The 17,251-nt window shown below is 37.0% G+C and overlaps 1 protein-coding gene across 1 annotated transcript; it reads right to left on the bottom strand.

Moving 5' to 3' along the window:
* Positions 1-335: 335 nt before the first annotated feature.
* Positions 336-11,191, bottom strand: LOC144440687 (arginase-1-like). Its single transcript, XM_078130072.1, has 8 exons — positions 11,123-11,191; positions 8,321-8,393; positions 6,185-6,291; positions 4,793-5,115; positions 3,522-3,626; positions 2,922-2,998; positions 2,059-2,118; positions 336-593 (listed from the first exon to the last, which is right to left on the bottom strand). The coding sequence occupies exons 1-8, from the start codon at positions 11,189-11,191 to the stop codon at positions 424-426; spliced, it is 984 nt and encodes a 327-aa protein (XP_077986198.1). The 3' UTR covers positions 336-423.
* Positions 11,192-17,251: the final 6,060 nt, after the last annotated feature.

Raw genomic sequence — 17,251 nt, 5'->3', positions numbered from 1 at the left:
TGTAAATCCTACTATTGAAAAGTTTTATTCACTTATGTCGTCAAACAAAGGTCCAGTAATTCTAAACCTAGCTGCGTATGTATACAGAGCAGATGTTTTAAGAAAGGAATTCTGCAAAATTTTTTTCTGTACACTTCCGTGAGATTATGTAAACTAGTACTGTAATTTTTTTGCGATATGGGCCGGAGGCATAAAGCTACATATCATATCATATATAATATCATATCATATCATATCATATCATATCATATCATATCATATCATATTGTATCATATCATATCATATCATATCATATCATATCATATCATATCATATCATATCATATCATATCATATCATACCACACCACACCACATCACATCACACCACACCTTATCACATCACATCATAAACGCTATTGAATTACACTCAATTGAAATCCCTCTACTTCTTCGGTGGTTTTGGAAGTTCGTAGTCACTTGGTGTGTTGCCATATCTCTTCTTTCCTACGGCAGCTGTAATTATCTCAACGGCAGCATTCACTGTCTGTTCTTGTTGTTCTTCGTTACCAAGTTCAGGGTTGACCTCGGCCAGGTCCATACCAGCCAGTAAACCTATAGCATAGTAACAAGACTAGTGGTATAAATCTCAAGGAAATGAAGGTGTTACATTAATATACAGGCTAAGTGAAATCAATCAATCAATCAATCAATCAATCAATCAATCAATCAATCAATCAATCAATCAATCAATCAATCAATCAATCAATCAATCAATCAATCAATCAATCAATCAATGCCCCAGTCACCCAAGTTACATAATTGTGGACCTGGTAGGATAGAGGTTGCCATATGAATGTTTTAATCCAGATTTATAAGGACAATGAATTGAGGATCAAGATACACAGGACACTGTGCCATTATTGGTCCATACCAAGGGTAATAATGGCAGAACGCTTTAAGCACAATGTGGGAACATGATGTATAACAGCTACCATTATGGATTTTTTGGGACAAAATTTGGTATGTATACCACAAAGTCTGATTTAGAACCAAACTGAACAATAAATGATAAAACCTAACACTTGAAATCAATCCTCTAGCAAACAAAACCTCATCTGTATATCTCATTATATACTGATTACATAAAAAATGTGAAGAAAAAGGATTACTATTTATTTCTACAAGTGTAATGTGGAAATATGTCTACGACATACGCTATCGACAAGAAATGTCGTGATATTGTAGGTGTCACTCAGTTACATAATAATGCTGTTGATTCAAGCAGCCCGATTTGTGCACTTCAAAGTCCGGGGCCGGCTGTACCTACCCTGTACCGTACATGTCGGCATATCGCCAACGAGACAACTAAAATTTTAAAGGGTCAGATCGGAGCTTAAATGTAGATGCAAAAAAATAGTTTTCTGGCAGAGTTGTAGAAAAAGCCAGTCTGGAACAATAGATGATGCTATGCAATTCTTACATATATGTCTCCACTGATAAGATAACATTTATGCGAGACCCGGGACTGACAGTGTGACACTCTTCCACACTCTTGATCATGATATACCTCTTGACGGGAGATCGGACTACACTCGCGGGAGAAGATTACCCACAGGCCGGTAATCATGAGGATTGTGTTCGTAGTCACAGCATCGTATATTCACAAAGACTTCATCTATACATCTATTTTTTTCTAGTTTAATACCACACAAATATACAAACATATTCATGGGTATATATTATGTATTCATACGAACTATTGCGTACTCTTATCATCAAATGGCCCTCCTTGCAAACGGAGTGATGATCATACGACACTCGATGCAATCAGCATCGAGTCCCATAATCACTCCGTCCATAGACCCTCATTCTCCATCTTGTCAACAAACATAACTAAGGTACCGGTCATGTTCAAGGCCTGTATCTATACTTCGTCTGCAAGCAGGACTATATATAGTCTCAATCAAATTCTGTTATCACGTCTAATTCGTCTGAAAGCAAGACGGATCATCAGTCTGATTGGCTGTACACCTACCTCAAAAATCAATCATTCTATGATAATTGTTATTGTAATTACCTGTTTTATAAACTTCTTCAACAATATACATGCCATCTCTGAGTGTTAACCCTCCATGTACTGCAAAATAGAAAGGTTCACGGTTAATATTTATCAATAATTCGTTATTTCAATTATTTTACGATTCCTATAAAATACATTTACATGTACCAAGTGAGTCATTTTCGAAACCACACGCCTCTCTATAACGGCACCTTGCGTTAGCAGAAATATATTCGCTGGCTAGCGAGAATACTATAGTTAAATGTCTCCTCTAAAGTACAGAAATAGCAAACATTATTTTCCAGTTTGTTGATAGTATGGAAAGATATGTAAATATGTTTATTAATCAGTCACTTTGACATTTGACCTTAGCCACCAAATCCAATCAGTCTTCAAAAGCAGAAGAGAAATGTTTCTACTAATAGTATCGCTAGGATCGGAAACGACAAAGCATACTTTTTCTGACCCAATAAAAATGATAGAGAAGTTACACGAGGTACGTTTGCTGTAAAGGGAGCAGTGGTTTACAACGATGCGCAAACTTAACTACAAATAACCCAAGTAGAAATCATTGATTTAAAGAATGGTGTACATTATGTACAAAATGACATAAAACATGTTTTTTTTTAAAGTTTTTTTTCGCCTTTTGGAAAATTCATCTACCTCAATGTATTGATGTTTTCATATGTGGTCTGTCTTTCACATCATTTCTGTCATACGTCCATTTTTTGTAAATTTAGCATCATTGAAAATATCTTCTTTTTTAAAAAAAATCTTATATTTGAGAAAAAAAAACATTATTATGAGCATCTAGGCGTGTTCTCGTCTGCTTACGGAAAAACTGCTGGCTCAATTTAGAGATACGGAGTGTCTTTACTTACCTGGTGTGCCTGTGCTCGCAGCTTCATTTGGGTCCAATGAATCAATATCAAAACTGAGATGAATTGGACGGTCACCACTGCAAGGGAAAAGTGATAACAATGCTTGTATAAATTGTACATTATACACATATATATAATACCTGTTATGATCTGAAATCGCGATGCCGTTTTGAGATTATTTAGGAAAGGTCGAATGTATTCACCATGTACGTGTGTATCATCAATCATCATGTGTCACTTGCACAGTCGATCTGGACTCAGTATCACTGACACCACATGGACACATTTTATGAGGGAAATGTCACACGAATATTGCTACTACAAATGTATCAATATACTCAATATTGTAATTCTTCAATTCAAATAACTATTTTCGGATACAGTTTTGAAATATAGGTAGGAGAAATATATTCGACAAATGACAACGTTATTATATTTTGAGTGTGTAGACAGCAAGAAAAAACAATAATCTTTGAAATATTACGTATCCCTATGACTGACACTTGTACAATGTTAGGTTTTCTACCACAGTGTTATTTGAACAATGTTCCAGACTCTGAAATATACTCTCACTGATAAAAAAAAAATAAAGTCGCTTACTTTGGGTTAACAGATTTAATGGCCTTCTTCACAACTTCAACTATACCAAGTTCATCAACAACATCGATGGAGAAACAGTTCATGTCACACATCTCAACTATGGCTCTAGTGAAATCAAAGTAAATAATGATAATTGAATGGCGATTAGTATGGGGGCCCGTTCTGGTCACAATTATGTAGAAATAATAAAACTACTGCTGTAATTAATATCATGTTTTCCCCAAATTATTTCAATGTGCTAGAATTAGTTTAATGTAGTCTAGAATTATTTTTTATTATGGCTGCAATTAATATTATGCACTCCCTGAATTAATTAAATGTGTTAATTAATTTCATGTAGACTAGAATCAATTTTATAGTAACTGCAATTCAATTAATATTATGTATTCCATGAATTAATTAAATGTGTTTTGATTAATTTTATGTACTGGACTTATTTTTATGTAGTCAAGAATTAATTTTATGTATTCCTTGAATTAGTTTTTATGGTTGCTGCAATTAATATTATGTATTCCTTGAATTACTTAAATGTGTTTCGATTAATTTTATGCACTGTATATTAATTACAGCAATAGTTTTATTATTTCTACATAATTGTGACCAGAACGGGCCCCCATAGGATTAGCTCTACGATCTGTCCATGGTTTGCAACAGCAACGACGTACTATGTTCAGAGTGATGCACACAGACAAAATTGGAATGTATTTGTACGAGAGTATAATTGTGTGACGGAGCAAATTGGATAGAAACAGAATCTAAAATTTGCATCATACCACAGGAAGCGAAACAGTTTCAAAAGCTTACAAGTTGCGTCCCCTCAGTTAACGTTTTATTTCACTATGCATGTTATAAAGAGAGGCTCCAATTCCAGTTCTAGTTGGATCCACCCCATCGTAGTACATGTATAATACGTATATGCATTTGTTATCTAATGTCTATACTATGAAAATCAATCGAGTAGTGAAAATGGAACTGGTGTACGTACAACAACGTTTTCAGAGATAAAATTGGCTGACAAAGACGTTCAATGTAAAGTGTGTTGACTACAACAACAATACAATAAAAAAACTGTGTGGTGTCTCATTCTATTTTGTGATCATGTCCATGATGAGCTCACACTAATTGGTTTTAATCATAATTTTGTATTGGGACTCCATTAAATATTCATTCAATGTAATGTTTTGATATGGTGACGTCATCATTCATTGTGATCAGTCCATTCTCTTATTTGTCACTTGATTAATTTCTCATTGTAATTCCATTGCTCTCACCTTTCACCCTTGTCAATGTCTCTGACTCCTATGTAGGCGACATCCTTGGCAGAGATGACCGTATCAACCCATTCAAAGCCAGGAATCGGAGGGACGTACTCCTTTAGCTCATGTATAAGGAAAGATAAAGGTTGTCCGTGGATGTTACCAGATCCAGATGATAGAGGTGTGTTGATATCTGTGTGTGCATCAACCCATATCACACACACGTTAGGCTGTGCCTTGGCATGACCATGGATTGTTCCTATGGCCATGGCATGGTCACCACCCAAACTAATGCACATCCGTTCATCCGTGATGACCTTTGACACCATCTCTGAAATCTACAAGCACAACCATGAAGAAATGAACATATCCAGTTCATTGGTTACTAAATAACAGAGTATGAGCACTCAAAGTTTTTAAATCGAGTTATTTACGAATAGTAGATTTTGAAATCGTTTTTTTGTGTAGCTCTGATGCAAAGTGGTCTTACTTAAAAATAAAGTTATTTATTTGTCTACGTCAGTGATCTAGCGGACTTTTCTAGAGTGTGGTGCTTTTGGGAACTATAACTACATGTGACGTGTGACAGTGAAATCTTGGATTTTCAGGAATACGTACATAAAGTGGGGTTTGCTACACATTCTAGTCCTTTTTATTTACGATGGTTGTCAGCACAAGTCGTAAACACGTCCACTTATTAGGCCTTAAAAAATTGTGTGATTCCGATTACGCTCAATTTTATAATGGCGGGGCGGGGGTTGGGGTGGGGGGGGGGGGGTTAGATCATTTTTCATGTGTGAGTGTTTAATTCAGGTAGTTATGTTTTCTGTTGTTTTCCAAATGGTCTCTGTGTTATTGGTTTCTTCTCATCAGATGTACAGCCATTACTAGATTGGAAGAACAGTTTTATATTACCTTTTTAATTAGTTTCTGTCAGTTTCTGCTTTCACTATTTCTCGTGAGACTTCACACTTTTCACTATTTTATTTATTTTTTCTCGAATACGTAAAAAAAAAGTTTAGGGTGACGTAGACAGTGAAAAGCTACATGTAGGTGGGGTCGGGTAATCGGATCAAACAAATTTAATTTTTTTTAGCCTTATCGTTAAAAACTGATCGAACTAAAAAAAAATAACCATAAGAATTACAGCAGTGATAAGTTATCACCCCTAAAACAAAACAACACAAAAAAAAACCAAAAAAAAAAACCAACAACAACAACAACAACAACAACAACAACAACAACCGCAGAAATAAAAACAACAACATTTAAATGAGTTGACAGTAAAGTTTGACAAAAGTCGAAGTTTGTATGTCGGATATTACTTAAACTTTATGTGAAATCACTGGAACCTAGCGACTGTGTTGGGTCGAATATTGTTTTTTAAATCTTGTAGGAAAGTGTTACCTCTTTGTTTGCTGCACCAACATTCCTTGGATTTTGAACTGTGCCAAAGGGAGGATCATTTCCTATTTTTTCAAACACCAAATCTCCGTAATCCTTGACGTCATTTTCTGTGAATTAACAGACATGTGAATATTCATAAATAAATAAATAAATAAATAAACATATGAATATTCATAAATAAATAAGTAAACATATGAATATTCATAAATAAAAATATGCATAGTATAATAAACATAAGCATACGAATATTCGAAAAGAAACATGAATATCATAAATAAACATATGAATATTCATAAATAAGCATATGAATATACATAAATAAGCATATTAATATTCATATATAAAATATGACTATTGTAAATAAACATGAATATTAGAAAATAAACATGAATAATCATACTATACATAATGTATATTCATACATGAATATGTTGCTTTGTTAATATGAATATTATCAATAAACACAAACGACGATGGCGTCCATTTCACCCCCCCCTCCCCCCGCCCCGCCCACGGCCCTGACTTACTTGTTACAATCTGAACTGCATACATACATTCAATTAATGGTGTGAATTTTACATTTTCTGTGATGGTTTTACGCGTTAACACCTACTTCCCATAAACACACACATGCATGCATAGTATAGTTGTTGGATCAGGCATTGTGTAGTATATGAACCAAAATGAAACTAAATAATGGTTTCTATGGCAACATGTAGGAAAACATTATAAAACAATCAAGTGTGTCTCACAGGATTTCTTTTCCATCGGTTCTCAGTGTGTTTGCTCTGATTTCATATCACAGCTAACGTCTAGAGGTCACGGTACAAGTAAATCGAATTTAGGGAAAATTCAGTCATTATAGACGTGGGGAGGGGCCAGATAAAATCAGGCCCGCCCTCTGCACCTACCCACCCATTCACATATTTTCAAATGTGAAAATGGACGCAAGTCTCATAATTAATGGAAATCTCCCACCGCTGCCACCACGTTGATAATTTAAAGCCATTGGTTGGTCGGATCTCATTACTATCACCACAGTGAATTTGTGTGAAGGCACTGCATTAATAAAGTCCCGGGTTTGGATCTAATTGGCAGAACGGAAGGCCAGAACTTGCAAACAGTCGATGGGCATACATTACCGACACTGTCTGGACCTAGAGCAACATCGTCACTTCACCACATTATCTCCACTCACTGTTCCCCCTTCATTCCTGTGAGACCCACTCCTCTTCTCACACCGATCACAACTAAAATTTGATTCCCTGCTGCAGGGTTATCAGCATTGATTTTACTGATATGGTTGGATATTACATTACAATGGTGGGATGTGGTAACGGTGGCAACGATGGGATGCCAAAAGTACAAAATAATGCAAAGTTAGATAATATAGTGAGTCAAAGCTCAGACCAGATGTTCTAGGGTCAAAGTAAACGTGACTCTCCATTTATCTCATCCATATGGCCCTCCCTCGAGAACCGATTTGTGAAATCTGACCCCACCATTGCCCCACCTATAATTAGTAAAGACTCCCTTAGTTTCAGTACTGCTATCAACTCCTTCACTAAACAACCGAATAGTGAGAAGTCATAAATAAATACCTGATTTTAGTGCGTACGAGTGTAACCTTTGACCCTGTCGAAATTAATGACGCCATACAATTTTCCACAGAAAACATCAGATGTAAGATACACTGCTTGATATAGTCTTACGTCGTCGCGATGAAGCGGGTGATAACTCCCTTTTCCGAATTTTTTCAAAAATGTCAGCGACGTGGACCCTACCGATATCTGCTATGCATACTGTTGGGCAATACAGACTCTGACAGCCAAACTGACGAAGGCTGAAATGGGTCTCTATCAATGCTATCAGTTTGGTTAAAATATAAGCAGTTTGACGACGGTACTAGTATTTCCTCCAGTGTTCTGTCGCTGTCTAACTGAATAACCCACCAACGTGTTCCAGTTATAAAACCATGTAAGTACATTTAATTTATTTTTCAAAAACACCCGCTTTTATGACTTTGGTTCATTTTCCTAAAGTTCCTAAAAGGTCTCAGTTATCTTCCGTCTTTGGTGGAGTTTATGTGAAAACAATACACTAAGTAAACAATAAACATTTCGACGTCACACTTACCTAGCTCTTTAATTTTGTCTATCAAGCCAGCATTTCTCATTGCAACAGGTCCATCTTTGACACCAGGTTTTGGCTAACATTATTGTTGAACAAAAAGAAAGTGAAAATAACTAAATTACATATTTAATGTAAGGAATCGAAAGGTACGTCAGTCTGTTTCGATTCCATTTTATTCTTCCAACCTTATATTTCAAATAATTTTTCAGAAATAAAAAGTATGTACAGTAAATCATAAGCTTAAGGGGTCTTAAATCCTGCATTCATAAATTATAAATTAGTCATAAATTATGCAAAACCTGACACAAAAAAAGTTATACATGTGTATTGTTCTGTCATATCCGACAACTAAGGTTAAACAAGCCGACAAGTTGTCAAATAGATATTCTTCAATGAGACAACCAATAAATTTTCAATAAATATATTCACTGAAAATTGTCAAAATACCGATAATTAGGCATTGTATATGTTAATTAGATGTTACTTTTATCCCAAAGTAGTACCGTAACAAATTGAAATTGAGATTGCGTTGAGGTGATGATAAGGTGCGGACAAAAATATCGATTTGGTTTGATTTATTGTAACTAATATGTATACAGCTCAATCTGATTAAAATCTGATTAAATTCTGATGTGGTGAAAGCGGCTAGATGTCTTTATTTACCTCCATTTCCAGCATTTTGAGACGTGTGTTTTGTTCCTGGTGACCGCCTTCCCGAGGCTTTCACCCGGAAACAAACAACACAAAATAAACGACGGAAATAGGGGTAAATAAAGACATTTAGCCGCTTTCACCACATTAGATTTTAATCAGGTTGGTATACAGCTATACAAATATATTTACCCACAGGTGATTCAATACTATTCAGAGTGCTAAAGGGAAGTTCACTAAAACGTGTTGTTAATGTAGCTTTTAACATATTTCCACCATTGAGAATCGTACAGAACAATGACGTCATCGCTTGAAGTATCGCATACATTCCTTAAAGCATACGTGTATACGACACTGTATTTCAAAAAAAGGGAAATTTTGAACAAAAGTGGGTCCGGATTGTTTTGGGACTGCGATACTGAAATATGTGATCAATAATGGTACCAGTTGTAATGTAATTATCCCAAAGAACTTGAAATGGCTGAAGTAGACGAAACAAAGGTTTAGAGACCCTACCCGCATGTTTATCGCCAAGTTGAATTACTACCGTGCCTCTTGTTACTTCATAAATAAGTTGCAAGTGTTTTATGCGATGTCGTTAAGTTAAAGTCACAAGTTGTTTTCGTTTTGTCTTACCCTGTTTTGATGATCGGATTTTCGTTTTCTTTAACTCATGACTCACGCTAAGAACAAAGCTAATAAGTAGTAAATTCCAGCTGACTAGTAAACATTTGACGATCACGTGACTCCTAATCTACTTTCGTTTTTTATATAGTTTATTATATTTCAGATGTCTATGAATAAAACCGCAATAGGCATAGAAATTAAACATTGGAGGCTAAGCTTGTATTGCCAAATTTTGTGCCGTGCAGTTTACAATTGGAATGCTAACTGAATTGAGCGAGATTGCTAACAACATGCATCCAATCTCCCACCCCGGCCCCACATAGCCACAACCCACCTGCGCAGGCTAAAGCAACTTCATTTTTTTCCCGTGTCCAGGAAAGTCAAATGTTTACTGGTCACCTCCAAACCAAGGTTTCCGTAGCCCTTTCGTCTTCTATATCATTATACATTTTTGAAAGTGTCCTTCACAAAATTCATGCCGGGGTAATTCACTTGTTTTTGTTTTACCTGTGTTATTCGACTTGATACTCCGTCGGTAGGCGTTTCTGTTTTTCCCCATAACCATAATTTGAACTCCGAAGTACTACGGTTCATGATACTATGTCGATCTTAACGGATTATTTGCAATAACTATTTTCTGACCACTTTTATGCAAAATACTCGGAAAACAACATCATCATGGTAGTATAACTGTAGTAATAATTGAAAGGAAACGGTTCCACCCATATTAAGGTGACACAGTATGTAATCCGTGATTTGGATATCGTTTTCCGTACTCAAAGCCAGTGCATGAAATGCATATAAATAATACTTGTACACACCAAAAGTTTACATCGGAGTATCGGCACTGCCGTTAGAAGCTTGGTAAGCGAAGCGGGTTTCGATTTTATTAGTAACTAAAATATTACGTCATGGTGTCATTAATATAACATATTATCTGGATATAATCTGTTGCGTTTTAGCAGTTGATCGACATCATTTTTCGTAGACAGAATAACAGGGATATCGATATTCCCTAATGAAACAAAAGTGACTACCAAATAAAACCGCCTAACTTAAAAGTTAAATATCATGTGTCACTTTAAGGAAGTTCATACGTTGTTTTGTGCTTACTCCTTTCTCGTCTATTCAGCTAGCCGCCACGCAGGTTTTAAACCAATTTAAAGTGCCCTTTTCGGTTTAAAAAATCGTCCGATTTACAAAATTTGTTACTCCAAGGAGTTTTAAAATCTTTCAAAAAGTAACTGAACAAAAGGGAATACACTATCGATACTTCTGTATCAAGTTGACGCGATATACTGCCCAGAGACCTTCTCAAAAAATCTTGGCAAATATTTTTTTCACCCATATTAAACTTTACAAAATAAGCTTTGTAATTTATAACGGAACAAAATATTTGATGTGTTGGCAGAAATGGTAAAAAAAAAATCCACCCTTCTGTTTTTTGTTGTTGAAAGTAGTTATAGTTACAGTGATAAAAACTTGTAAACTGGAAAAGTTGTCACCGAATGAAAATGTTAGACTTACCTGTCCAGTATTTATAGGCACGCCAAGTACACCTATATTTGTTGACGGTTTTGGAGCGTTTTGTGCCATGGTGTAGATAAAGCGAAGATGCTGATCGTTTCAGAATATTTAATTGGGTCTTCAGAATGTAGATTTCACTGCATACGCAGTGCCTTATATAGATATCGCCAATCACATGACTGACATATGTACATCACGTGATAATTATTCGTAAAACAATGGACACAATAAAGATTTATTAAATCAGTGACATTGCCATTGATTCGTCTGAGACTTTCGGTGACGCGTACGGGGGTTATACGCCCCGCCATATATTAATAAATTACGTACCGTACCAATTAAACTGCCAATCCGCATTTTCTAAGTTCAGAGGTACTGCACTGCTACTAGTGGCTTTACGTGCAAAAAATTGCGAGTCCGTTTTTTTTCTTCGTCAGTTTTAACGGAATTTGGAGCTTGCGTCTAATCTCACCTAATTTCAAATAATATTCCACTATAACTGAGACCATATTTTACCATTATTAAAGTTTTAGGGTGATTTCAAGGATTATAGTCATACTGGTGCAAAAAGGATAAACTTTTTTTGTCAGCATACACATACTTTGGTGAACAATACCGTATTGTTATAAGTAATGACATCTTTATCGTCGGCATACGTATATTGACAAAAATCAGTCTTCCAAGAATTCGATATCTATAAAATGTTGACGTTTGTTTAATTTTCTCAAGTGAGCTGCGTGCTGACACAAATTTTCTGCTGAGTTGCAAAAACAATCTGTTCGCGCTGCAATATTGCACGTATTTACTAGGTCATGTAGGTGTACGTGCAGACCAAAGTTCTGAATATGGTTTTTAAACTTTATATGGAGTCTAAAATACTGTAGTTGTTAATGGGAATGACGTGTCATCGGGAACTATGTTGAGATATGAACGATAATTAACAAATTATTGAGAATGACATAGTCCCCGCTATGATTGGGTTTTAAGGAATTATCACTACTCTGATCACGCAACAACACTTGTGAACCTAAATCAAACAGACTTAGATATGTTGTGTCTGCTTGTTGGACATGGAACATGCCTACAACAATAAAGGATGGGTCGGGTATGGGGGATCGTATCACGAAGAAAATGGATATGCACATGTATGTCATAGAACACTGTCCTAATACCAACTTTGAATGAGATCTGTTCAAGCATGTCTGAGTTATGGCTTTGGACATGGAAAATTCGCAAACAAAATGGCTGCTAGGCGGCCATATTGGATCGTATCATGACAACAAATGGATATGCATATGTATGTCATAGAACACTGTCCCAATACCAACTTTGAATGAGATCTGTTCAAGCATGTCTGAGTTATGGCTTTGGACATAGAAAAATCGCAAACAAAATGGCTGCCAGGCAGCCATATTGGATCGTATCACGATGAAAATGGATATGCACATGTATGTCATAAAACACTGTCCTAATACCAACTTTGAATGAGATCTGTTCAAGCATGTCTGAGTTATGGCTTTGGACATGGAAAATTCACAAACAAAATGGCTGCTAGGCGGCCATATTGGATCGTATCATGACAACAATGAATATACACATGTATGTCATAGAACACTGTCCTAATACCAACTTTGAATGAGATCTGTTCAAGCATGTCTGAGTTATGGCTTTAGACAGGGAAAATTTGCAAACAAAATGGCTGCCAGGCGGCCATATTGGATCGTATCATGAAACAAATTGAAGTGCATATGTATGCCATTGTATGTTGCCCCTGTACCAAGTTTGAAAAAAATCGGTCAAGGCATCTCCAAGAAACGGCTGTGGACGAACGGACGGACGCACGCACGGACAGACGGAACCCAAACCATAAGTCCCCGTCCCGGACTTCGTCCGGCGGGGATTAAAAAGAGACTCAGGGAAACTCATATAGGCAAGGAAAGAATTTAACAGACAAGTCTTCGTCTAAGTCATGCCGTTAACCCTTCCACCACCATGTTGGAAGGTAGTAGGGGGTGTTGATACATAAGGCCACGAAAAACGAGTAACGCATATGGTGACTATAGACTGTGACTCTGAAATGAGGGAGGGAGGGGGTGGAGGGAGAGAAAGAGAAAGAGATACAGAGAGATTGATACAGAGAGACAGAGACAGAGACAGACAGACAGACAGACAGACAGACAGACAGAGATAGAGACAGAGACAGCGCATTAACACGGTAAAACCCATCGACTTGAATTTAAATACCGTAACACAATGCTTGCTATATGTTGAGTCTTATGACAGCTATTTTTTAAAGCAGAGTTCAAAAGTTTGGCAAGTGCCCTTCCACCAAGGATACCTACGTGTATTTTCGGTGCACAAGACAAAAGAATTGTTGACAAGTTTCCAATTGTTGTCAACCCTGGTTCTGTGTATTCAGATAAGCATGTACTATTTACTAGATCATGTAGGTGTACGTGCAGACCAAAGTTCTGAATCTGGTTTTTAAACTTTATATGGAGTCTAACATACTGTAGTTGTTAATGGGAAAGACGTGTCATCGAGAGCTGTGTGGAGATATGATAATAATTAAAAAGAGACTCAGGGAAACTCATAGGCAAGGAAAGAATTTAATAGACAAGTCTTCGTCTAAGTCATGCCGTTAACCATTCCATCATCATGTTTGAAGGTAGTAGGGGGTGTTGATACATAAGGCCGCCAAAAAAGAGGAACGCATATGGTGACTATAGACTGTGACTCTGAAACGAGGGAGAGAGGGGGGGGGTGGAGCGAGAGAAAGAGAAAGAGATACAGACAGAGATACAGACAGAGAGACAGAGACAGAGAGACAGAGACAGACAGACAGACAGACAGACAGACAGACAGACAGACAGACAGACAGAGTGAGACAGAGAGACAGACAGAGATAGAGACAGAGACAGCGCATTAACACGGTAAAACCCATCGACTTGAATTTAAATACCGTAACACAATGCTTACTATATGTTGAGTCTTATGACAGCTATTTTTTTAAGCAGAGTTCAAAAGTTTGGCAAGTGCCCTTCCACCAAGGTTACCTACGTGTAGTTTCGATGCACAAGACCAAAGAATTGTTGAAAAGTTTCCAATTGTTGTCAACCCTGGTTCTGTGTACTCAGATAAGCATGTATTTACTAGATCATGTAGGTGTACGCGCAGACCAAAGTTGTGAATCTGGTTTTTAAACTTTATATGGAGTCAAACATACTGTAGTTGTTAATGGGAAAGACGTGTCATCGAGAACTGTGTGGAGATATGAACGATATAATTAAAAAGATACTCAGGGAAACTCATATAGGCAAGGAAAGAATTTAATAGACAAGTCTTCGTCTAAGTCATGTCGTTAACCATTCCATCACCATGTTTGAAGGTAGTAGGGGTGTTGATACATAAGGCCACGAAAAAGAGGAACGCATATGGTGACTATAGACTGTGACTCTGAAACGAGGGAGGGAGGGAGGGGTGGAGGGAGAGAAAGAGAAAGAGATACAGAGAGACGGAGACAGAGGCAGAGACAGAGACAGACAGACAGACAGACAGACAGACAGACAGACAGACAGACAGACAGACAGACAGACAGACAGACAGAGTGAGACAGAGAGACAGAGAGAGAGACAGACAGAGATAGAGATAGAGACAGCGCATTAACACGGTAAAACCCATCGACTTGAATTTAAATACCGTAACACAATGCTTACTATATGTTGAGTCTTATGACAGCTATTTTTTAAAGCAGAGTTCAAAAGTTTGGCAAGTGCCCTTCCACCAAGGATACCTACGTGTATTTTCGGTGCACAAGACAAACGATTTGTTGACAAGTTTCCAATTGTTGTCAACCCTGGTTCTGTGTACTCAGATAAGCATGTACTATTTACTAGATCATGTAGGTGTACGTGCAGACCAAAGTTCTGAATCTGGTTTTTAAACTTTATATGGAGTCAAAAATACTGTAGTTGTTAATGGGAAAGACGTGTCATCGAGAGCTGTGTGGAGATATGATAATAATTAAAAAGAGACTCAGGGAAACTCATATAGGCAAGGAAATAATTTAATAGACAAGTCTTCGTTTAAGTCATGCCGTTAACCCTTCCACCACCATGTTTGAAGGTAGTAGGGGGTGTTGATACATAAGGCCGCGAAAAAAGAGACTAATAGGCGAATACTAAATGACACCTTTATCGTCGACATACGTATATTGACAAAACAATCAGAGTCTGATATATCTGTGAAGTTTGATTTTGTTTCATTTTCTCAAGTGATCTGCGCATGCGTGCTGTCAATTTTCTGCTGATTTCCAAAACAATATGTTCGCTCTGCAATATTGCACGTATTTACCAAATCATGTAGGTGTACGTGCAGACCAAAGTTCTGTATCTGGTTTTTGAACTTTATATGGAGTCTAAAGTTGTTAATGGGAAAGACGTGTCATCGAGAGCTGTGTGTAGTTAGTGTGTAGCAAACGGGCCGACAAAAAGTCACTGACCCCCCCCCCCCATCTGTAAAACCAAAAACAGGCTGAAACCCCACCCCATCACTTAATTCTAAAACATGATGACCCCCCCCCCCCACCACCACCACCCACCCCAAATACCATATTCACATAACAGGTATTTTTTGATCGTGACTGCTTTACTGTCTCACAAATACTTTACAAGATCCTGGGATAGCACTATCACATAATTATTGACATCACAGGGTAAATATATCAAAATGGAGTTTAATAGCATCTAGACCGTAAAGGATAGTGGGAAAGCTTGAGAAGAGAATATGTACACCTCTCATGGGGGTTCTAGGTCTCCCCCTAGAAGTTCTGGAGGTTTTTTATTACTCTTGAAGCCCATTTTTAGGCTATTACGACACTTTCAGGCAATAATTTCCAAGCTTTACAAGACAGCACCATCAAATTATTTACAACTTAAATGTATTACTTACATAGAGTTGAAATATGTTCTTAATCATTATAGTAAAGGTCAGCACATCTAATGGTAGTATCATTGGTAAGGGAGATTTGGAGTTTTAAGGCAATTTTTGACTATCTTGGCAAACATTTCACATCTTTAAAAGACAATATCATCTCAAATTAGCATAGGGTGAAAATTCTTAAGAAAAGTTTAATACCATTATGACATTAAAAAGGTTGGTTCATCTGATTGTTGGTTGAATGCATGAGTGACCTCTGGGCAGTGTGTAAGGGAAAATGACTACTGGTCATAAGGACCGACATGGAGCAAATACTGCTGGTCATGGTCCATACTCAATGCAGTTCACGTTCACGACCTGTATCTACATCACCCCCTCCCCCACTTACAGATCAAATGATTTTGAACTTTAATATGATACAACATATCTTTTGATATACTAAAGTAAAAGATAGTACAACAAATTGTTTACTATCCACTTTTATTTCATCAATCTGTTCTTTAATACAATTGAAAATTTCCACTCACAGATTCAAAAAATAACTTGGAAGCAAATTTTGGATTCGCAACAAAGTATTTTTTGACTCTGTGATTGGAGATTTATTTCCATTTGTAACTATGAACCCAGAGACTATGAATATTAATTCTCGCTTGTTCCTATAGACTATAGTGGTCTGAGACTGAATGTATCCATTCCATAGAAATACAGATCCATATATTGGAGATAATATGGGTGAAAGAGAGAGAGAGAGAGAGAGAGAGTGAGAGAGAGAGAGAGAGAGAGAGAGAGAGAGAGAGAGAGAGAGGAGGGAGGGAGAGGGGGGAGGGGGGAGAGAGAGAAAGAGATCATTAACATGGCTAAATAACCCATCGATTTGTAAATACCGTAATGCAATGCTTGCTATATATATAATTTGTGTCTTATGACAGTTATTTTGTAATCAGGGTTCAAAAGTTTGGCAAGTGCCCTTCCACCAAGGATACCTACGTGTAGTTTCGATGCACAAGACCAACGAATTGTTGACAAGTTTCCAATTGTTGTCAACCCTGGTTCTGTGTCATCAGATAAGCTTGATTCGCAGACAGGACAAGAGTACCATCACTCATCGTCATGAAATCACTTTACGGCAATGGTAATACAGTAAGCCTCTTTACGGCAGTGGTAAATTTCACAATGTTATCGACAAATCTA

Source organism: Glandiceps talaboti, chromosome 10 (assembly GCF_964340395.1).
Source record: "Glandiceps talaboti chromosome 10, keGlaTala1.1, whole genome shotgun sequence".
Lineage (NCBI taxonomy): Eukaryota > Metazoa > Hemichordata > Enteropneusta > Spengelidae > Glandiceps > Glandiceps talaboti.
This window is presented reverse-complemented; position numbering and strand designations above follow the sequence as displayed.